The 24,190-nt window shown below is 46.4% G+C and overlaps 1 protein-coding gene across 2 annotated transcripts in view; it reads right to left on the bottom strand.

The window, feature by feature from the left end:
• The window catches only part of GLS (glutaminase), a 68,468-nt gene extending 62,868 nt beyond the window's left edge, over window positions 1–5,600 (bottom strand). For both annotated transcript variants that reach the window (XM_074596215.1, XM_074596216.1), the window contains exon 1: window positions 5,202–5,600. In XM_074596215.1, the coding sequence (XP_074452316.1) occupies window positions 5,202–5,539 (338 nt within the window). In that variant the 5' untranslated portion in view covers window positions 5,540–5,600. The remainder of the gene's footprint in view (window positions 1–5,201) is intronic.
• Window positions 5,601–24,190: the final 18,590 nt, after the last annotated feature.

Here is a 24,190-nt window from a genome sequence, read left to right as displayed (position 1 = left end):
TGCAAGCACAAGGACTTTGTAGTCCTTAACGTTCCTTCCTTCAGCTCTTCCTTTTGCATCAGCACAATGCTTATACCAGATTCCACACAGGCTTCCATTTTAACAAAAGCGGAATTATGATTTCTACAATGTAAAAGATTAAATTTCAAATACAATGAAACACTCCTACTTTGTACTTCAAGATGTAACTGGCAAAACGTAAAACAGGATTCATAGAACAAAAGATACAAAGATACGATACTGCTAATAATAGTTAAAGACTCATTATTAACAATAAGACACCAGTCATAAAAATACAAGGTCACAACTGTCACTAGGGGGTCCCTCAGGGGTCTGTGTTAGGTCCAGTACCGTTCAATATCTTCATCAATGACATAGACAGGGGGACCAAGTGTACCCTCAGCAAGTTTGCAGAGGACATCAAGCTGAGCAGTGTGGCTGACACGCCTGAGGGACGGGATGCATCCAGAGGGACCTGGCAAGCTCGAGAAGTAATCACATCAGGTTCAACAAGGCCAAGTACAGCGTCCTGCACCTGGGTTGGGGCAACCCCAGTATCAATACAGGCTGAGGGATGAAGGGATTGAGAGCAGCCCTGCCAAGAAGGACTTGGGGGTACTGGTGGATGAAAAGCTGGACATGAGCCAGCAATGTGTACTTGCAACCCAGAAGGCCAACTATATCCTGGGCTGCATCAACAGAAGCGTGGCCAGCAGGTTGAGGGAGGTGATTCTGCCCCTCTACTCTGCTCTGGTGAGACCCCACCTGGAGTACTGCATCCAGCTCTGGAGTCCTCAGCACAGGAAAGACATGGACCTGTTGGAGCGGGTCCAGCAGAGGGCCACGAAGATGATCAGAGGGCTGGAGCACCTCTCCTATGAGGACAGGCTGAGAGAGTTGGGGTTGTTCAGCCTGGAGAAAAGAAGGCTCCGGGGAGACATTATTGAGGCCTTTCAGTACTTAAAGGGTGCTTATAAGAAAGATGGGGACAGACTTTTCAGCAGGGCCTGTTGCAATACAACAACAGGTAATGATTTTAAACTAAAAGAGGGAAGATTTAGAGTAGATATAAGGAAGAAATTCTTTACTATGAGGGTGGTGAGACACTGGCACAGGGTGCCCAGAGAGGTGGTTGACGCCCCATCCCTGGAAACATTCAAGGTCAGGCTGGACGGGGCTCTGAGCAACCTGATCTAGTTGAAGATGTCCCTGCTTACTGCAGGGGAGTTGGACTAGATGACCTGTAAAGGTCCCTTCCAACCCAAACTATGATTCTATGAAAGCTGCAAGGGCTACAGTTGGCAGCCACTCTATCTAAAACAGGCATCTTGAAGAAGTTGTCATCATACTACTGGTAACAGATCTCCAACTAAAAGACACGAACACCTGTCAAGTCACTAAATAACCACTTTCTGTCCACTTGCATGCTTAGACGCTGATCCCATTAACAGTGGGGGATAACCATTTACATGAGAGCTTACAAAATTCAGACAAAACTACGTATTTATAAACTTAGACCAAAGACGGACATGTTTTGGTAGATGTCAAAGCATTTATGGTAAAAACAAGAACTGTTGCTTCAAAACCTTAGCCTCGAAGGAAGTTATGAAAGGTCTAAGGAAAAGGCATTTCTAACAGTTACCTGTAGCTGCAAGTACTATATCCACACTCCAACAGGAGTAACAGTGAGACAAACCACTGCCTGGTTACTATACAGTTATTCTTCTGGAATCTGGACCAGGTGCAAAAGCAAGATTAATTTTAAGAAGTATCTCCAGAGTTCACCCCTGTCCTTAAAAAGGAGTACTACCACTCCCTTGTCATTTTAAGAAAAAAAAATTAATAAAATACCTTAATTAAACATTTTGTTATATTCCATATAATATCCATCAGTAATGCCATTTAGCTCGACTTCAAAAATCAGGGTTGCTCACATGTTGCTCCTTCCTCTCACCTTAATCAAGGCCTTTGTAATTTAGAAATAGCTTATACTAAGATAAGCTATGTTTGATCCTACTACTGTCCAGCATAAGATGTAAGAACAAGAATGTACACTTATATTGAAAGTAAAAGTGAACGATGCACAGTTATATCAAAAAGAGAAGTAAACGCTATTAAATACCATACAAGTTTATAATTTAGGACTGTACTGGGTTATTGTGCTTTAAGTATTTAAGCATGAACACAGATATGATTGCATCTTAATCCACCGCCTTCATAAATCAAAATTACCAGTCTATAACCACTCTCAGTTTAAGCTCAAATATTCTTCCTTTCCAAAATGTATTAAGTTTCAGGTGGATACACAGAGTGAAGGCTGGATAGCAGGGATAAGGAGGTGGCGGAAGATGTTTAGGAAAAAAATGCACAAGGGGATCTGGTTATGCAATGGAATACTAGTTATTTCATCAGCCACCAGACCTCATAATTTATTCCCTCTACGAGGAATTAAATTGTTTAAATTTCTGTACAGTCTTTGCACAAAACACTTGAGGTTTTCACTTGCAATTCCTGCTCTCTGCAGATGAGGATGTTAAGAAAATAAATGAGCAAGAAAATCTTAGTGCTGTCTTTTGACCCTGTAGGTTATTCCAGCCTCCTAGAACGATGACCTTACAACCGAATAGAAAAAAAATAATCCCCCAAAACAAACAAAAAAAAGAAAGCATGAAAAGAACTATTGTCTTCCCAGTTGGGTCCACAAATCATCTGCCAAACACAAGTCAAATGTTATATACTGATGGACAGCAAAGTGCAGGAATCGGCAGAACACACAGACTACACTGACTTAGCCCAGTTGCCAATTTATTCCAGAAACCAGTCTTTTGAAGAAGTTCACTTTTCCTATGAATCCTGCACTCTGTCTTAATATAGCAAAGATTTCCACATGTAATGTATCATTTACAAGTGCTTAAGGAAGATTTTCATAATTCTGAAGTAAGAAAAATAAGAAAGTATCCAGCAGCCTGGCTAATGTGCCACCAGGAATTCCTGCACAGCCTGAACTGAAAAGAAATTGTTTTCAGCTTTTTCCTTGTTCATAACTATATGCTGTATGTTTTATAAAATTGTTCCTTGTTCATTTTGCAGTAAGGCTCAAAGAACAGGCATCTGACTTTCAAATGCACCCTTTTGTCAAAAGCCAAAAATGATTCAAAGTGTATTAAGTGGTTTGTGACTACATAGCTTTACCAGACATATTAGAAATTACAGGATTTCCCTAACTGATGCTAGCTGTAGGAAGCTCTTACAAAAGCTCAGTTTAAGAAAATATTACCTCTTTAATAAATCACCTTCTCAACATCTTCAAAAAACCCCTCACAGTTGGCATCCTGGTTTTTCCCAAGTTTTTAATGGTACTGTCTGGATTTCTCATTGAAATCTGAAGTACCTTTATAAACCACACCTACTTGAGCCACAGCTGAATAATATTTTGTTTCAAAACATTACGCGTAGAGCTAATTCAAAGAGGAGACTTCATACACATTGAACAATAGCATAAATATAATAATAACACACGTGATTGTGTATTATATTGTATATGGTTAAGTAACCTGACATGCATGCATTTTTAAGGCATTTGACAGCAGAAATAAACGATGCCTTTAAAGAAGACTATATCCTGTTGGAACAAAAAGCTGGAACCAAGCTGAGCAGCCAAGACATTTGGTTGGGAGAAAGGGGAAAAGAAGATAGCTGCCATGTCAAAGGACTACAAATTCATGCTAAAAAAAAAGAAAACAAAACACCAAAAACCACAATTCAAAAGCAGAACTATTAAAAAGCTAGGGGCTGAGGCCTTCCCAACTGGCCTTGTGGAATCTTTTCTAGACTTCCTCTTAGCATTCGGCTACGAAAGATTTTGCTCAGTGTCAAAACAAGGCCTTATTTCCTCTGTCTTTCGCTTTTTTCATCTAGGTAATAAGCACACCAAAGCCTGGGAAAGCAGCTTGGTTTTAGATTTTAATTATGCCACCCCACAAGCAGCGCAAAAATGACACACGGGCTGCCTACAGAAGAGCCAAGTGGCATGTTCCAAACACGCAGAAAGGAGATGGGTCTTCACAGGGCCTGCAGTTAAGCTGTCAAACTTCTTGTCAAAGGCTATCAGAGATAGTAATTGTACCCAGGTGTTGGGCAGCAGCTTCTCCTTTAACGGCAGGTTCAAACAAGCAAGGGGCGAACTGTCAGACGGGGAGGTGGGAAATGAACAAGACTTTTTCAAAATCTGCAAAACGCTGAGGACTAAGAGAGTGCTAAGAACCATCAGCCCATTTACTTCATCATTATACTCTATCCCGGGTATCCGCTACTATCTACTACGCCTGTCCCTGAACAATTTTTTTAACAATATTTCAGGTTCTAAGTGCAGGAATATTAGCTTCATAAACGCATACAGTCTTATCATTCTATTACCTGCATGTACCTTTGCCACTTAGGGACAAATTAGGATGCCTCAGCACAGGGCCACGTTGTGCAGCACCTATGAACGTGTGTACACATCACTCGTGGGCGGTTAGTATCTGTCCCTGACTGCACTAGATGTAGACGTGGAGAAGAAAGCGCTGCAAAACTTCCAAGGCCGAACTACGCACCCCGTGCACTGCCTTTAATAATTAATGTAAGATGACACAGCTTCCACTTCTCTTGGAAAATATTTTATGCAAGCAGCAGCGCTAGAAAAAGACACACAGATGCAGGCTGCCTCCTCCGAGCCAAAGCACAAACACCCCCCCCCGCACCCCCAGCCTGACGCGGGAGGGACCCCTAGCAGCGGCCGGGGCAGCCCCGAGGGGCTCCTTCCTTCCCCCCCTTCCGAGCCCGCCCTTCACGACCCGCCGGACCCCGCAGCCCCGCACCGCGGCGCTGGCCGGGCGCCCCGACCACCCGCCCGGAGGCAGGCGGCAGCCGGGCCCGCACCGCACAGGCACGGCCCTGATCGACCCCAGCCCGCCACCGGGGCCCCCTCGCGGCGCCCTCCCCGCCGCCCTGCCCTCACACCTGCCGGGGAAAAGAACCCGGCGGCCCCCGCGCCCCACCCAAGGCGGCCCGGCCTGGCCTGGCCTGGCCCGGCCCCCTTCCGCAGGCACCACGCGTGCGAGGGGAAGGCGGCGCTCACATGGCGCCTCCGCATCCCCCGCCGCCCGGCCCGGCCCCGCCGCCCGCGCCCCGGCACGCCCCGCCGCCCCCCTCGCACTCACTTCTCCCCCCCGCCGCCGCCTCCGGCCAGCTCCTTGCCACCGCCGTGGTTATTGTGGCCGCTGTCGGCGGGGGGCTCGCCGGGGGTGGGCGGCGGCGCCTGCGCCCCCTTCCCCGGCTCCTCCAAGGCTCCCTCCGAGCGAGTGCACAGACCCCGCGCCGAGGGCGGCGGCAGCCCCGGGCCGCAGCGGGAGGCGGGCGGGCTCACGCCAAAGGCGGCCAGCGGCGGCGGGAGGCGCCTGGGGCCGGCGCCGGGAGCCGGCCCGCCGCCGCCGGCCGCTCCCGGCGGGCCGAGCAGCAGCAGCTCCCGCAGCAGCGCCGAGCGCCACAGCCGCATCATGCTGCGCCACTTCCCTCCGCCGACTGCCCCGGCCGCCGGCCTGCCGCGCCGATCGCACCCCGCCGCGCCCGCCCCCGCCCGCCCCCATTGGCGGCGGCTGCCTAACTGTCAGGCAGGCGGCGCGCTCATTGGCCAGGGGGGACGCCGCTCCCGGCCGGGCCACGCCCCCGCCGCGGGACCAGCCGCCCGCGGGCCGCTGGGGTCTGGGCGCAGCGGAGCGGGGGGAGGCCCGCGGGCGGCGGGGGCAGATAAGGACGTGGGGGCCGGTACAGGCCGTGGCCCCCGGGCGGAGCGGGGCCGAGCGGCGCCGAGCAGCGCCCCCCGCCGGCGGATGGGCCGCAGGGCCGGGCGGCGGCGCGCTGAGGGGAGCGGCCGGGCGGCGGCGGCGCGTAGCGGGCCGGGGCCGCCGTCCGCACCCGCAGTCACCCCGCCCTTCCCGCGCCTCCATTTTCTGTCGGCCCCGGGTCCTGAGGGGAGGGAAAGTCTGAGTAACCTCCGCCCCCACGCGGGTGGGCCCGGGCCGTGGCCCGGCGGCGGGGAAGGGGCGCGGGGCGAGGCCGGCACCTGCAGGGCGGCGCCGGGAGCGCCCGGGGGTCCCCGCGGGCCCCGTGAAACCGCCCCCGGCGGCGCTTCCCTCCCCGGCGGCCTGTAAGGAAAGGGGCTGGGCTCCGTCGGTGTCAGGTTTGGGTTGCCATGGATACGGGCGATTTTTTATTTTTACGTTTATATAGGTGGGGGCGGGAGCGGAATGCTCCCGCCGCGGAGCCGTCCGGGCGGCACGGCCTGCGGCGGCAGCCGGCCCCGTCCTGCCCGTCGGGCGCTGCGGGGACGGGCTAGGGGAGCAACGGGGTGTTGGAAACAGCCTGAGCGGGAAGAGCGGAGCCCAGAGGCTTTGGGCGAACATTTCTGTTATTGCCCGGGTCCGCTGATGGATTTCCACGCACTTGCAAGAAAAGTTCAATTGCATAGCTCAGTGCCAGCACTCCCTGTGGAGGCCAAAGTGTACAACTTTACAAAAAAAACCCACAAGAAACAACAAACAGGTAAGAAGTAAAACACCTGGACGTCTAGATGAATTGGGTGCGGCCGTTCTTCGTGTTCACGCCGTCAAACACTTCATCAGCGTGAAAATTTTGCTACTGCTCACCTCCAGCTCTCAGTTTGGGAGCCACCGACACATAGTAATGCAATGCCAAAAGCCGAAGTGGGAAGAGTAGCAGAAAAAAAATATAGGGCTGCAGCACAAGGGATAAATGTCACTCCTGACGTATACTTCAGCTTCTGTCATGGCATCCCAACGTGCCACTTGCCAGTATAGAGCATCTTGGAAGTCACGGATTTTGCAGTTACTTGGTGAAACTCTTCGCTCGCATAACCAATTGCTAAATTTGTCCTAGATGAGTACAAATCTGTATTAGTCAATTGTATCCATTATGGGTAACAGTAGAAGAGGAGATCTCTTGTCATCCTACTTCATCAGTAATGCCAACATGGAAACCAGTGTTTAAATTGCCACAGGCTTTCTCTCACTTCAGGAATCATAATTTTCTGAGCAAAAACGTAAATACTTCTGTAGTTCCGAGTCTATTACTGCTAAATTTCCTTGTGAACGATTTCCCCGTCCATTGAGGTTTATTTCTTTTGGTATGTTTATTGTGTTTGGGGGGAGGTGGGGGTGGAGAAGGTTAGTTCTAAGTTAAAATGATCCTCCTGCACACTTTATTGGAAATGTTTAACTCTGAAGATACTGGTATTTTATTTTCCACCCCCCCCCCCAGATCGAAAGTTTCAGCCGCCTAGGCTTAGTAAATTGCTCTTAACCAGCCACGTAAAACACAGAGGGGTTTTTGTTACCTGTTTTCCATGCACTCCGAGTTTGAGATAATCACTATGAATAGGCATTGAGAATAGCCTTTGCTTATATTTACACCGGAGCGCAAATGCCCACAGGAGTTTCTTCTGCGAATAAATTGTCAAAACAGCCATGAGAGTTTTTGGAAGCAGATTTAAAGATAGCTGATAACCTATGCCTATAAAATGAGTCTCAGCGCACCAGTGGTTTTCCTTCTCACTGAACAAGGAAACTTGAAATATCAGTGTGGGACGTGTAATCCTGGCCTACAGTTACATCACATACAAAAATGCAAAGTACCTACAGTTCTCACATACTTATTACATTACCCTGGAACTGCTTCTGGATTTCCATTTGCTAAGTCTTTTTGGCAAGCCAATAACTGCCTCTTTTATCCTGCCACCCAATAATAATATTTCTCATTTTTTAAATTCCATTATGTAAAATGCTCTAAAGATAGAGGTCTCTCGAACACCTCTTCCATTCTCTCTACAGGGGCTGCTGCTGTGTGCCGGAGAGCAAGCACGCTCCCAGCGTGTGCGTTTGGTCACTAATTGAACACACAGCTCTGCAGGCACTTACAAGATTCCCCACTGATTTTTAGTGCCGAGGTGATATTTTCGGCGTGACAGCTGCACTCTTTCACAAGCCAGCTGTTTAGCAACTGACCTGGTTCAAAAACTTGTCTAATTCACCTCTTACACTGTAGTGGGGGGGGAGAAGAAGAATGCAAAATTTAACGAGCCACGTCTTTCCTTTTAGTGCTCTGGTTTCTGTTCTGAGTGTTGCAAATAAGGTTGTGGGAAGGAAAAGAAAAAATACTACATTAACAAAAATACTTGCATCTCATGACGGTACCCCATGTTACACATTCTCACATTCTTGACCCTACGTGAACTCTTTAATGTTACTCATTTCCTTTTTTTTCTTTTTTTTTTTTTTTTTTTTTTTTTACTTTGTATGCTATTGCCTTATTCCTTTGTTTAACCTTTTAGCATCACCCTGTAATCTCCCAACACAAATATTCTTAACACTCACTTCAAGAAATTAATCCTCAGTTTCTCTCCCTGGAATTTCCCTTGTGTGTGTTTTAGCTCCTCAGGGCAGAAAAGGCAAGTTGCTCTGTGTGTGGAACTACAAATACACAGCTTGGGAACAATGCAAAATGATAAATATAGTTTCAGATTCACAAAGTTCAAGGGCAACAGTGACTCATTCCCTATTCTGAGAACTTTTGCTACATAGTTCAGGACATCATTCCTCACTCCTACTATGACTAAGCCTAAGAAGTTTCACCCAGTGATTCTTTCCTCTCCCAAAGGTGCAGGTATACTAGAGAATCTTAATTAAAAGATGGATTTTTTTTTTTTTTTACTTTTAAAATAAGCCATAAAAAATGGAGTAAAGATAACATCAGAAATACATCCATTTGCTTGTGAAAAGTGTTAAACCGACTCTGATTTTTTCTTTGATGCAGGTGTTGGACTGGGCTTTCCCACATCTCAAAGAAACCCCCTTTAGCCTTGCCTCTTGAACAGAGCGCTATTACTCGTCTCTCTGGCAATAGAAGACAGGCCATCTGCTCTGCCATTCTGTGCTTCACACAGTATCCCAAGAGAAACAGAAAATTACAAAAAAAATGGTTTCCAACATAGTGCAAAGAAATTTGAAATTGAAATTCCCTATGGCTCTTATTTTGAGTTGGTTACATAACCGGCGGTAACCATAAACCAATGGTTCTCTTTTTAATTTCCGCAGCTATACGCGTACTTTTGTAAGACAAAAATGATGCGAATTTAAGACAACAGGGTTTTTCTGTAAAGAAAAGGAAAAAAAAGCAAGTTTTTAAAATAGGCGTTATTTTTCAAGTATTTCCCTTAAGCTGTACTGTAGCAAAATATTCCCAGTATATGCCTCTAAAAATAATCCGTATTTCAGCGGGTTTTCTTTCTAAAAGGGGCATAGCGGCGTTAATCTTCTAGGAGAAAGGGCTCTGAAAAGCAGGTGGAAAGAGGTCTTCCCAGTTCAAGCACATGCACTGATACCAGCTTTCAGGAAGGTTAAATCCTCCCATCAGATCGGCAGGGCAGATCTCAGATAAGCAGCAGAAATGAAGGATTATCTTGACTACGACATGAACTGTTTACTTTGCTATTTTAAATGGTTATGTTGGCTTCATTTCATGTGTTGCTGGGTAATGCTTTCTAAAAGAGAACTGAGGACCAGACACTCCAGTACTCCTACCGATTCTAACAGCAGTTCCTAAAATTAATATTTTTCTCTTTTGTGAGGCTAACTTGCTGCACATTTGGGTGACATTTTGATACACATTCAAATGAAAGGTGCTCAGTCACAAGAAATGTTCCCTGTTGGATTGTACAGAGGATACGGAACAGCTTCCTCTGAGCATAGAAGCATAAGGAGTAGATAAAGTTAGGATTTAATGTAAGAAAATTAAATTTAAAATGTTTAGGCGTAATAGCTTAGAAATCCAACAAGGAGGAAAATATTCAGAGGAATAATTTACCTGGAAGGCAATAGTTGAGGGAGTGACTTCAAGTGACAAGCAATAGCAAAAATTCAAAGTCATCTCCCCCATGTAGTGCATCAATGAGCCCATAGCTCGTTTCTCGTCACTCTCATTCCAGGCAAACAGGGGCAGCGAGGAATTCATTCAAAAGAAAGCAACAAAAATATTTGGAGGATTTGCCGAGACTGACATGAAGAGACACAAGGGCCTGAGAGACTCCTAGCGTGATTAAGAGACAATATATTGTGTTTTCTACTGTACATGACAAATATACACAAGAGCAAGCAAATAATAGAAGTAGCTTAATTGAGGATGGTCGGCAAAGTCTGGCACAATTTTTTCTCATTATTTGTTAACCCATTTCCTGTCATCTTCGCCAGCGAGACAGAACCATTGTTCCTCCTGCACGTTATCAGTTACAGCACTCTTCAGATGCAAAATCCTTTCCTCATCAGAACGTTCACCTCCAAAAGCCAACAGCTGACCTACCAGAGAAATATCCCCTGCTGCATCCAGCACACTGCATATTATTTGTGCTACAACATACTTAAATCATTGCGTTACAAAACCCATGTGTTCCACACACGATCATATTCAGTGCTTAATTCTGATGACACCTGCCGAACTGCAGTCCAGGTCTTCATACCACAGCAGCCCAGGAAGTGGATGCAAACTTGGATCTTCTCTTTGCGTTCCTGATCCTCAAATATTAGCCTTGGTAACCTTGTGCTAGCAGCAAATAGAAACAAGGGACAATATCACCTGGCTGCTCCATTGTATCCCAGATGTCTGCACTGAGCCTGCAGGAGAGACCCCAGGAGCAGAACAGGCTGCTCGGGTGGGTCCATAAACTCACACCTAGACGCTTTTGAGAACAGACATGTAAAATTGCCGCCTGCCTTTAAGCAAAGGTCAGAGCACTTAGGCTGACCACAAGCTGGCTTGGCACATACGAAGCTGTGCAGTGCCGGGCGGTCGCTGGCTGACCAGTAACATCTGTACGTGCCACCCCATCCCTGAAGCGATGGAGGTGATGGTGCGCTGTAGCCACACCTTGTCCCGAGTTGGTTGCTTTCAGCTCTGAATTCTAGCACTTTACAAAAAGGCACTTGGAGAGATGCAGTCTTTCAGGCAAAACCACAAGTGCATCCCATTTCACATTCTCATGTAGAAAAACCCTCTCTCACGCAGCTTGTTTTGCCCTTTCACAAATTGAGGTTAAAATTACTTGTAGCCATGTAGAAGCTTAAGCCTACAAGGACACCCAGGCTTAGGAGCAGGGCTACTCATCCTGGAGGAAAACAAAACAAAACAAGTTAAAAGCAAGCAAGCAAAACAAGCAATCAGTCTGTAATGGAAACTGTCTCATCATAAGTGGTAATCCAAATAGTTTAAAAGTTTCCAACCTCCAGACGGCTCCTCTGCAGCACATAAAAACCACCGTGAGTGCAGAGAACAATGCTAGCACCAACAAAACCCCAGCACTTCTGAAATGGCAAACTCATCAGCAAAACCCACATGTTTCTTTCTGCCCTGATATTTTTGGCACCTTCTCATTTCTGTTGCCCCACTGAGGGGAGAGGAATGGACACTTCAGGCAATTTAGGGCTCAGCCTTCCTTTGCAACCACCAGGAGCTGCGAGTCTCCTTGCAAGTTGCAAGACTGTTTAAGTCTTCTGTTGACTTAAAAACAACCAGTCCCATAAAGACTAATGAGAAAACATCCAATGTTTTTTAATTCTTGAAGAATGTAACCTTGAAGGAAGATATCTCTCCCCCCCCGCCATGTAATTCTCTCTTTATAAACACCTAACCTTCTTAAGGAGGTGAAAGGAAGGAGGCAAGGAAGCATAGCAACGCAGAAACTCTTGGTACCAGTGGGCGAGCTGACGTGTTGCTGCTGACTGCGGACACGTTACCAGCAGCGCTTCCAGTAGCACACACTGTACCATCACACTCCAAGGGTATTTAATATTTAGACAAGGACTTTTGAACAGTTCCACCACAGTAGGCCAGTGGGGACTCAAGATTCACAAAACCGAATTGAAAGATTTAAGAGAATGGAGCAATCCAGGTTGTAAATTAGCCTGGATTAAGCAGGTATTTTTTGCTAATAACTAGTTTAGTGCTTAAATGTGTGTATGTTCATCCTAACTTCCAAGAAGACAAACATTCAACATTCTTGTAAGGTATTTTTAGTGCATTTGAAACACTTGTGAAAGCACAAAATTTGTGTTTTTTAGTGTTAACTGCCATCACAGAACACCTTCACACCATCTTTAACTGCTCCGTAATGGTCCATCTTTTCAGGCAGGGATTGAAACCCTCTCACTGAAGCAAGGAGTTGACAGAAAAAACACAGAAGAACAGAATCTCTACTTTTTAAATAGTATTTTTAGCCTGCAGCATAGTTTCCATAGCAGTATTAGACCAAATTATGTGGGCTTCTGCCTTGACTGACTGGCTTGTGCTGTTGAAATTTGGAATGTTTCTAACATTACATCTGGGGGCAAAGTCACCCATTCCCACGCACATGCCGTGGCTTGTCACCGCCTCAGTTGTTCTGAGACAATTATTGAATTGGGTCACGCTGTAAAATGCGTGAGCAAAACAACCTGGGTTAAAAATCGATGAGTGATAATTCTCCTTTCTGAGAAAGAGGAGTCTCACATAATAAATCTGTGAAACAGGTCTCGAGGAGCTTGATTTACACCTGCCATAGGGTGGCTCAAAGGAAGAGCGGTGGCCAAGAAATTCTGATAATTTTGTTTCTCTCTGTATGCTTGGCCTTGTACCACAGGAAAGGGATGTTGTTGGACAACAGACTTCACAGTCTTCCTGTCACAGGCAATTTTTAAACGATGACCAAGTGGCCTGGATATTTTGAATATTTAGATAAAATTTCTCCTGGTTGCTTGGTCAACAAACAGGACTTCAGACAATTAGATATCCTTATAACAGAGCATGAAGCCAAACCAGTTGTCTGTCTGGATGATATGGTTATATTGATTTTAGGAGGAAATACAAGCAATTCTGGAATTACTAGAAAATCCCTTATTCTGTCACATTATTGCACACAAAGTAACCTTCTAATACCCTACAGCAATCACTCAGGACATCATGGGCCTAATTTGAGAACAAATCTAATAGACCCTACCAGTAGTCCATTTGATATGATTATTATTTTTTTGTCTTCAGGCTCTTTGCTATATGTGCTGCATTAGACTAAACTCCCATTAGACACCTGAGGATTGGCTCTGAGCAACAAGACCAGAACCAAGCTGCGGTAGGGAGGATATTTTGTGCTAAAAGGACTTAAATAGAAAAAATGAAAAATGAACTCATGTCGAGTATTTTGGGCCAGAACGCATGCAGAACAGACACATGTAGTTATTTACATATCGATGGTTAAGAAAACATCAGCCAGCCACCTTTCTGTTTCCTCCTCAGCTTTGACTTACTGCATCGTATCTACAGCAGAATTACAAACTGAAGATCAGGCACGTGTCTTCCTATCCATTGTGTTTAATCAAGAAGCTACATCTGTTTTATTTCTTGGACTTTCATCATGTGTATTCTGATGCTGTTCTTTTATTTATTCAGTTTATCTCACCTTCTACATTTCTGTAAGTTTTTCGTCTGGTTATCTGCCTTCTAAGTTGTATCTCTTTGTCTTTCGATTGATATACTTTAATGGACAAAGCATGATCTAAAAAAAATAGTTTAAATAGTGACTCATTCTTGTTTTGCTTTACCTATTAGTTACATTGTTTGATATGTCAACATATTTTATTAATACTAAAGGTGAAATGCAGAGTTGAAAACGCACAAGCAGTAGAATGTATTGCCTCTTTATGCAGCAGTATGATTGAAGAGAAAGGTAATAACTGCTCAGTGTGGCTTACTTAATCTACCTTGGTGTAAAGCCAAATAAAGTCTACCCTTTGAAATAAAAAGTAATTCTTAAACTACCAGTAGTTGTTAATGATTACTAGAACTGGAAAGAATCAATCAAAATCCACATGCTAGTGAGTAATAATCTTTTACAAACATCCTGAACATAGAGATTATACCCTTTATTTTAACAGCTAACAGGCAAAAGGTTAATTTGCATCTCAATAGTAATTTGTATATCGAGAACCATTGACTTCATAAGTTAATGAACTGATACATCCACCAGCTCTGTACAATGACCCTGTACTTTAGGGAAAGCTGAGGGATGTGTGTGGTGGAACGCTGCTGATCGTTTCCCAAGGATCTGGCCCAGTTCTGTATGCCCGGTGCAGCCCAGCTGAATGGCATTCAGCTCTGCTCAGGATTACCAGCAGCTTAAGCGATTGTTTGGAAAAACCATGAGGAACAGTGCTCTTCCCACGTAGTAGTTCTAAAAAAAGATTGCTAGCATTTTTTTTGCATCCCTGAATAGATTGCACACAAATGGTTCCAATGCCGTCTTTGAAACATTGCAGGGAAGAGAAAAAGAATGAGCACCTTTTAATAGTGCTACACCTGTGCTTTCTTGCCTGCTTATTTCTGTCCCCTGTAAAGTTCTAATGTTTAGGTGACAGTTATTGGGAGGCTGGACTTACATCTTAAAAATTGGAAGAGCATTGCACGCATGAGATGAAGGGTAGAAGCAGCGTAGTCACCGGATGGCTGTCACCCAGACAGACGGTCGTGAGCCTGCCGAGTACTGCTGAAACTCAACGCTGGGAATTTAGTGCTCCAAAAAGAGCAGCAGGAGAGCAGACTGGCTTCGGCTCGTCCGTAGCAGGACAAAGCTAGTTTCTCTGCACCTCCGTTACCTACTGGTCTTCTCAGTTCAAGGACATGGGTAATAGGCAGCTGTGCCCTGGAAGTTACAGGTGCAACCTTTGAATGCGTGTTTCAGAGTTCACATATAAAGTCAGGCTGCTTATTCCGGCTGGAACTCGAACTGCTTAACCTTCAACTCTCAGAGGCTTTCAGATCAGAGCTGCAAATGGATGGAGAAGATTATTTCCAAACAGTCTGGCAGCCTGTTACACATTATCTCGAGGCAGAGGGACGTCGGGGCGCACTGTCTCGAGCGGAAAGGGATGTTCTAGGAAACAGTCAGTCCACCGCGTCGTGGCTTGCATGTGTGCAAAGGTCTGTTAAAAGACCGTGTGATGCCCAGAAAGACAGGTCCTTTGCATAAATGCCGCCTTCAAGAGGCTGTAGGAGATGCTAGGCTTCCGCTGAAGACAGTAGGAGAGCTATGGGTTGAAATCTTAGAATTGGGCTGCACGAGAATAAAACTGTTCTTAACTACTTGACTCTTCCTCCCTAAAGAGTTACTTACTTTTTTACCATATAACAATAGAGTGAAGAGAAGAGACAAGCGATGAGGAATGATGTTACTGGTAACCATGAGGTACATAGCATTTTTAACAAAGCTAATTACTTTTAGTTTTATGCAAAAAACCTGTGATCTATGTTCCATAAGTGATCCTATAGAGATGAACTATGTCATATTCTACTAAAAAAAATAAATTCTGAATTCTCTAAGTGCAAGCTTACACAAAAGAGTGAGCATTTAAAGAGGTATTTTTCACTAAACAAATAATCTGTTTACTCTCACTGTTGTGAACCTTTTCAGTTTTTACTCACATTAGTGCAGCTGACTGAACGTATCTTTGCATGGGAAAGGTTTACTTCCGTAGCGTTTTATGCATCCCCAGTAGAATTGGCTACAACACAGGCACATTTTAGCGGCACCGCCAATCTGTTCAGCTTTTGTGCGACATGAGGCAGCGCTCGGGAGACACAGCCCGTCGGTGCCCTGCGTGCGGCCCCAAACATCGGGGAAAAACGGCCTTCCAGAGCTGGGGCTGGCGTTGCGAGCAAGCAGGAGGAGAAATTGTTTAGCAAATAGCCAAACACAGAGGCAAGCTTATAATTTTTATAATTGTCTTTCAGGTCTAAACCTCGCTTAAAGCAGCTGTTCTGAGAAAAAGACAAAGCAAAAAGATAAAGCCCTTTCTGCCATACGGAAGTTCATCTTTCATGAAACCTGGAGGAGCAGATGTTACTGTGTTCCCAGGCAAGTAAAATCTGGAAGGAAATGAACACTATTATCCAGGAAATGGAAGTGATTGGAAGCAGCTGTAAGCTGGAGCCCGCTGGCTCTCCCTGGCAAGTCCGGCAGCTCTTGCTCGTCCCTGCAAAGCGGGGCTTCAGTGTCCCTTTAATTCATTTTACAGTTTTCAGGGGACACCCCAGGAAGGCTGGCTGCTAGCATACTTGAACATTAGTTCAGGGAAAGCGCAGATGCTGTCCTAATCCCGTGTGGAAGCCACAATAGGGTGCAAACTCCGTGTTACACAACAGGGTCCTTTCCCTGACTCAGTGGAAAGGATTTCCTGGATGCCCACGGCGGAGCTCGGCTGGACGCAGGGAGGATACGCCAGCGAGTGGGAGCGTGGCTCAGTCAGTTACACCACGGACATGACCTATCGCAGAGCTTGAAATAAGAGTTACTGGCACTTTTCCATGCTTCTGGGCAGCCTTCCTGCATACAGGACCGACATGCTCGCTGCAAATCCATGCAGCTATTTGACTCTAAACCCCAAGGATTAAAACAGACCCATGCGAGGCTTCCCCTCTGCTTTCTCAGGTGAGCACAGCCAGAGTCCACATACCTGTGCCTGGCTCCTCCTCACCACAAAAACATCCTTCCTCGCCGCTGCCAGAGAAGAGTGCTGCGATCTCTCTCACCTCACAGCCATCTTCAGCAGCCTGGCCAACGGCCGTCAGCACTTCCGAGGAGCTGAAAATAAATGAAGTGGGGGCTTTCAGCAATCTGATAATGCTGCAACTGCACAAAGCAAGGTTTCCCTGCCCCGGTAAAGATGCACGATAAAAGAGGCTACGCTACTATAGCTGTAGCAACACAAATGCAACGTCTTGTGTCTGGAAAGCATTTGCAATAATATGGGTGGCGTTACTAACCACTTGCATTTTTGGATATGCTAAATCATCCCAACAGCTCTCACACAGGGCAAGTGAAAGAGATCCTTTTTTGTTCATCTGGAGGTGAACGTGTCCCCCGCCACGTGTTTATTTCAATACTCAAGCCCTACTGAGAGGACTAACAGGGGTCAAGTAGCCTCATCAGCTGCTTTGGGACATGCAGGCGACATCAGCCACGGCATTGAAAAGGCTGCACGACAATAACAATGAAAGCACGAGTTGTCTTGAGCAAGCTCGGCCATGCTCTCCAACTGGCTCTGAGCCCCAGCTCAGAAGGTCACATAGCTGACATATCATCCTGTGAGTCATCCCCTGATACTGCCTGTGTCCGGCATAACTCATGTGGTTTGGCAGCATCAAAGGAGGTTCCTTCTCCTTTCTTGCTGCCCAGAGTCAATGTTGCCCTACAGAACATACAAGACAGTGAAGCCACCAGAAGACATACATACGGCAACTTGACCATCTTGTTAGTTGTCATCTCCAGACAAGATTTATACCACAAACGTTACTTGCAAAGTTGTCTAGATGGAGAAGTATGTATCAACACAGCCAAAATACACCTAGCTACACCAAAAATAAAGGTTTACAGCCCAGGTAAACTAGCTGACCTATATTCTCTGAAGTCCCTGCTTAAATAGCAGAACGTGTACAGATCTTAGCCAGACTTAAACAACAGACACTCACAAAACACTAGGACAGATGCATGGTCTACACAGCACTGTGGAGTCAGGCCCATTAGGTAATGCAGCTTTCATTCACGGCCTGCACCATTACACCCTCTGAATCTATTCCCCAACCAGGCAGTCAAAGCACTGGAGACATGACTGGCACCCTGACAGCGCTAGGATATTGCCGAGCATCACTCCATCAGATGGGTGCCTGGTCAAAGCCACCATTCTTCTGCAAAACCACCATTTCGCTCAGGCTGGCAGGTAGAGGAGCTAAAGGCACAGCCTGCAGCAGCTGGCTGGAGTCAGCTGGGAAAGCGGGCGCTGAAGACGCGCATAGAAGTGATGGGGTACATTACTCCCAGCGAAAGGCAGGCAGTAAGCTCGGATGCAGTAAATCTTCTGGCAGGAGATGGAGCAGAGGAGGTTCATGAGCAAGGGAAGAAGAAAACAACAAAAAAGAAACCATGCGAGTACATGTGAAAATTATAGTCCTTAGACTAAAGTCAGGCCTGAGCCCCCTGGATTTTGACTAAACTTAAACATGAAAAAAATGCATACACCAGAGGGAAGACATGCTGTTTCAAGAACAAGGTCATGGAACTGACAGATGAAAGAAGCAGAAGTGAGGTGAGATAGGAGTCCCCCCAGCTTGCCAGGCGTGACTCCATCCCTTCCAGACAGGCACTGCCAGTTAACCTGGAGGAACAGATGCCACGTCTGAAAGGAAAACTGCTTCGCTGGACTGTGCAACAGCACCCAGCATGTAATTTATCAATGTAATGACAATTAAAAGATTATGTTAATAGGCAGGTAGCTATAATGAGAATACAGTGACACAGATCATGCACAGTACATCCTTCTAGATGCAAAAAGGAATAGCCACGGTGGTTGAGCAGTCTGTTGACCATACAGACAGACGTTTAAGGTGAGTGCTCAAAAAACAATTTTTTCATGAAGAGCAGAGCAAGTGATAGTCTTACATTTTTTTTGTGCCAGGGTAAAGTGTTGGTTTTCCACAGCATCAGGTTCTGATGACCACCAGCTCAAGAATAGCTGGGATTTATCTTCTGCAGTGAAAGAAGATACATCATACGTTTCAACTTTAGCTAAAAACCATCATCCCATAATGCTCGATAAAGTGCTGCAAAATGCCAAGGCTGTCCCGTGCCATTGCAGAGGTCACACGTGCCTACGAAGGCTGTGCTGAGCCAAGAGAGATGCTCAGCCATGAGGTTACTGGATGTAGTGCCCAGGACGTGCTGCGCTGACTCTGGTCAGTTTTGAGGCCTGTTGCGGGACCAGTGGTACCAGCAAGACCTCAGCAGCTACTTTTGACCATCCTCACTATCAGGTTAGTGCTGCAAGCAGCAGCAGTGCTACCTGCTAAGTGCTTTCCAAGCATTTAGAGACCACCACATCGAGGAGCTCACAGCCTGAGACATTTAGTATTTCTGGTGGATGCCAGAGGCACATCGTCTGTTTTTCGCCAGCAATGCAGGTAGCAGATCCCAGCCCACACAGCCATGATGCTTCAGATGACAGCACAAGCGATTGCCACCATCACCCCAGCAGTCACTGCTGTTTGGAAGAGCACAATTTGAGTGGAAAATCAGCCCAGACAAGCCCATGAGTCAAAGCCAAGTCATACTGTACACCTAGAACAAGACATCTGTATGACTATGTGCACTCCAAAAAGCTACATTATGCATTTAGGAAAAGACACCAGGTGAAGAAGAGTGGCTAGGAAGAGCACACACAAAATCACAGGTTAGAAAAAAGATGCTCAAGAATACTCTTCTCACCGCTGTAATATTTAGAATCATAGAATGGCTTGAGCTGGAAGGGACCTTGAAGACCATCTAGTTCCAACCCCCCTGCCATGGGCAGGGACACCTCCCACGAGACCAGGCTGCTCAAAGCCTCATCCAGCCTGGCCTTGAACACTTCCAGGGATGGGGCATCGACAACTTCCCTGGGCAACCTGTTCCAGTGTCTCACCACCCTCACAGTAAAGAATTTCTCCCTAATATCTAATCTAAATCTCCCCTCTTTCAGTTTAAAACTGTTACCCTTCATCCTGTCGCTACACTCCCTGATCAAGAGTCCCTCCCCATCTTTCCTGTTGCCCCCCTTTAAGTACTGAAAGGCTGCTATAAGATCTTCCCAGACCATTCTCTTCTCCAGGCTGAACAACCCCAACTCTTTCAGCCTGTCTTTATAGCAGAGGTGCTCCAGCCCCCTGATCATATTTGTGGCCCTCCTCTGGACTCGCTCCAACAGGTCTGTGGCCTTCTTATGTTGGGGGCCCCAGAGCTGGATGCAGTACTCCAGGTGGGGTCTCACAAGAGCAGAGTAGAGGGGGAGAATCACCTCCCTCAACGGGCTGGCCACACTTCTTTTGATGCAGCCCAGGTTGGCCTTCTGGGCTGAGAGTGCGCATTGCCGACTCATGTTGAGCTTCTCAACCAACATCCCCAAGTTCTTCTCCTCAGAGCTGCTCTCAAATCCATTCTCCACCCAGCCTGTATTTGTGCTTGGGATTGCCCTGAAGCAAGAACTTTCAAGCAGCAAAACTGAGGGTTTTAAGCAAGCCTCATACAAAAGAGCTTATACGCTGTTTCCCAAACTATGTGCTAAAGTTACTCATTAGCAGTTCACATTCAGACACGGGGACATTCGCGGCAGGAATGTATGTTTGTTTTTATTTTCTCAGAAGCATGTAGCTTACATCTGAGGAACATCAATTATTAACTGCAGCCTGAGATGGAAGTGTACAGGCTTAACGTTCCTGAGGGACAGGTACCTCATCGTGTTTCTAGATCTGACAGGTTCCAGTGTGGTTTGCTCCCATGTGGGAGGTCAAATTCTGGCACATAGTGAAGCAGTCCCACTGGGAGAAAGGACACCGTACTGGTGCTGTTGGGGCCAGGCTCTTTTCAGTGGTGCCCGGGGACAGGACAAGAGGTAATGGGCACAAACTGGAGCATAGGAAGTTCCACCTAAACATGAGGAGGAACTTCTTTACTTTGAGGGTGGCAGAGCACTGGCACAGGCTGCCCAGAGAGGTGGTGGAGTCTCCGTCTCTGGAGATATTCAAAACCCTCCTGGACGCGTTCCTGTGCCACCTGCTCTAGGTGACCCTGCTCTGGCAGGGGGTTGGACTAGATGATCTCCAGAGGTCCCTTCCAACCCCTGTCATTCTGTGATTCTGTACTAAGTACTGATGGAGATAAGATAGGGACTGATTTAATTTAAATTCAAGTTTTTACAGTGTTAATAGAGACAATGTTGTGAAAAAGGATTTATTATTCTGAATTATTGCTAGGGCTTAGGTTTTGCTAAAACCTGTTAAGAGTTGTTGGCAAGGTGCAATGTTCCTGCACCCATGCTCAGTGGGTGATGCTTCAGACCCCTACAGAGCCACTTATATAGGTACATATTTAATGTGGGGAAATGTCCTTGTGCTTCTAAAGACTGCTCTTGAAGTGTAAGTTTAAGCCCATTCATCAGACATAATTGAGCTCTTGGATATCAGATGTTTCTGCAGAAATAAAGTTTTTACGTGCATGGCAGCATATACACACATTTACCACTTTATACTGTAGATCCTTTAGTGAGGGGAGCTGTAGCTTTCATTTAATAACGCCAGCTTTTTATCATTACCCCCTAAAAATTATCCCAGCTTTATGGCTACGTGACAGATTAACCTCACCCATACCTCGTAACAGCAGTGACAGCAGGTGATAACGCGAGCGCTCTCACAAGCGGGTTTCACATATTACATGGCCACTTGCCCTCAAAGTGTATTCTGGAGTTGAACCTGCTCCCAAAAAAAGTCATAACCAGGTTCAGAGCACCTCTGATGATCTGCACTAAACACCTTCCTCAGAGGTACCTCTCCCCTTCAGGGAGGATCCGCTTAATTCCAAAGCGGAGGGGCTGATCAAGCTCAATTCCCAAAGCACTGGGAGGTCTCTGCCCTGCTCTGTGGTCTTCAAAGTCGGGCTCAACACCAGGTAAGATCAGGTGAAGCTCTTCCGTTGGACAACAATCCACGCACGGCAAGCTGGCGGTGGTTTCTCAGTTTTGGCCCTTCTTTTCTAAAACGAGCATGGGAACTTCCCCACATCTGCTCATTTGCAAGTTCAGTTTCTGCCTGACGGCACGTTTTACTAGCCTGCGATTGCAGCACTGGAGGAAGCCCCAGCAGAGCTGGGGGCTGGAGTAGCACCAGGATGCTCTGCTCTGGGAGACTGCCTCATGTACAAAGACGACCTTATTCTCTCCCGCCAAGGCTGTGTTTCATCCCGCTCCACCCCAGCGAGCCCTCTGCAACCGCTGCCTTGCAGCTGAGACGCCAAAACCCAGGGGAGTCACATGGCTGCACGGCAGACGTTAGCAGATCTATTTAAATTGATTATACTGCCAACAGAACTGGTGCTGTCAATGCCTAGTCACATTAAGGCTTCAGGAACATTTCATAACCGCTTACCCTTTTAATTAAAAAAATGTACTACCTTTGTTGCTGAGCCAGCAGTCTTTGCTGTCTCTCTAGCACCACGTTTACTCAGGAAGGGACCCATGGCACAAGAAGAGGACCTGTCAGCCCTATTTCGCTTCCCGAAACCTGTGGGGCTGCTCGGGCATGTCTGCAGATGGATGAGGCTCTTAGGGATGGCAGCATGAATGATCTGCCCTAGGAGTCAGAAAGGACAGCTCGGGCTCGGGGACGGGGTGGCAACCAGGAGCTGAAGCCAGGAATATTTCCTAAACCGGGGGAAGGAGATCTCTCCAGTCAGCTGAAAGCGCCTGGTAGTCCAGAAGGTGTTTATAGCTTCCAGCTGAGGAAAAGTCAGCTGAAGTTCCAGCCTGCAATAGAGACTCTCCGCACTAGCTGTTACAAAGGAGGCTCCTGTTCAGGCAAACTTATGGATGTTTCTTCAGCGTGACTGCGCACACGGCTCTTGAGGAGGAAGCCGGTGGCCTCCTTCACACTGAAGCTTCGCAAAGTTATTTGAAGGAGCGTCGTTTTTCTGGCCATCCCTGCAGCCTCCTTTCTGACACATCACCACTTTGCTTTATGGATTTCTCTGCCGAGGAGAGGCTGGCCGGGGAACGGCGCTTTCTGGCAGTTCCCTTATAAGGCAAAGCTCCGGGCTCAGCTGGGTTTAGCTATTCCCTTAGTTTTTAGTCTTCATTGCAAAATCAGAGCTGCACTCTGGTATCCATCGTACCAGTATCAAACCGGAAAGGTAAAAACAGAATTCCTCTTTATTCTTTTGCTAAATGCTGGCTGACTTTCCCATTTAAAAAAAAACCAAACACCCATCCCCCCCCCAAAAAAAAAAAACAAACCACCCCCCAAAACCAAACCAGCCCAGAGGAATTGTAACGCTGGTCCAATTGGCTTTGCCCACCAACAATAGCCTGTAAACTCTTCAGCACTTGTCTCTTTATCACATGTTCATATAGTGCTTAACTCCACAGAGCTCTGCCCCTCGCCCCTGATCCCTGGGCATCACCGTCATCCAAGCATTAAGAAAACAGGGAAAGCCTCATCAAACAATGCCCTGCGATGACTTGAGTTACCAGGAGACTGGGCTGGGCCCTTACTCATCCCTCCCAGGAGCCCTCTCACAAAGGGTACCAGAGAATGGGGAGTAACACACGCACCAGCCCAACTAACTCCCTTTTGAGCTTTTAGCCAAAAAAACAACTATTGTCTCAAGTCCAGGGTCTGCAAAGCAATTTAAAGATGACAAGCACTTCAGTTACTGCAGCAGCAATACTGAGAAGCAAAAGGAAGGGACAGAAGACTACTCAGACAGCAGGTACATATATATTTATGCTGCACTCAAGTTGGAAGCCAGGTTTAAGCCCGAATGTGTTCGTGCTTGAACAGATAAGGCTCAGCCCAAATCTCTTGATTCCTAAATTTTCAAAGGAGCTGCAGAGATGCAAGTTTGTACTTAGTTCTGCACGTGATTATGGTGGACAGGGTAAAGTTACTCTGTGTCAACCATCCTAACCCACAAAGTCTTAACAATTAACACCTCACTGGTGTGTAAAGTTGATTAAACATTTGCATTTCTTTCTTAAAGAAAATCTGTTTTCTTTAAGAGATCCAGTTTCGGGCACGGATTCAATGAACTATTGAAGCAAGGTAACAGAGAAGATGATAATCTGCAGCAGACAGGGCAGCTGAGGATAGCAATCCAGTGGCCAAGAGTATCTTTAGCCTTCAGCCCTCTCTGCCTAAGCAGCAGCAATTACTTTGGGATAGCAAACTAACAGGATTTATCATTTATTTGTACATGATTAGCAATATCCCCATTGATTTTTCTGGAGGCCTGCAATTGTTCTGCTTAAAAGTTGACAACTTGAGCTACAAACGCACATCACCCTGCTCCGTGAGGCAACTGAAGGGAGCCTTTGTGCACTCCTTAGCTTGGAGATGACTCACTTCCAAAGTTGAAATGCCATTATTTACATGGTGGTTTCTCAAACCTCAAGAGCATTCAGTTGGAATAATGTCATGGCAGGGGGAAAAAAAAAAAAAAAAAAAAAAAGTCTTGTTAGCTGAAGGGACAAGCTGAAATTCATCA

Source organism: Larus michahellis, chromosome 7 (genome assembly GCF_964199755.1).
Source record: "Larus michahellis chromosome 7, bLarMic1.1, whole genome shotgun sequence".
In the NCBI taxonomy this organism is placed as follows: Eukaryota; Metazoa; Chordata; class Aves; order Charadriiformes; family Laridae; genus Larus; species Larus michahellis.
Note: the sequence above shows the minus strand (reverse complement) of the source record. Positions and strands in the feature narration are given on the sequence as shown.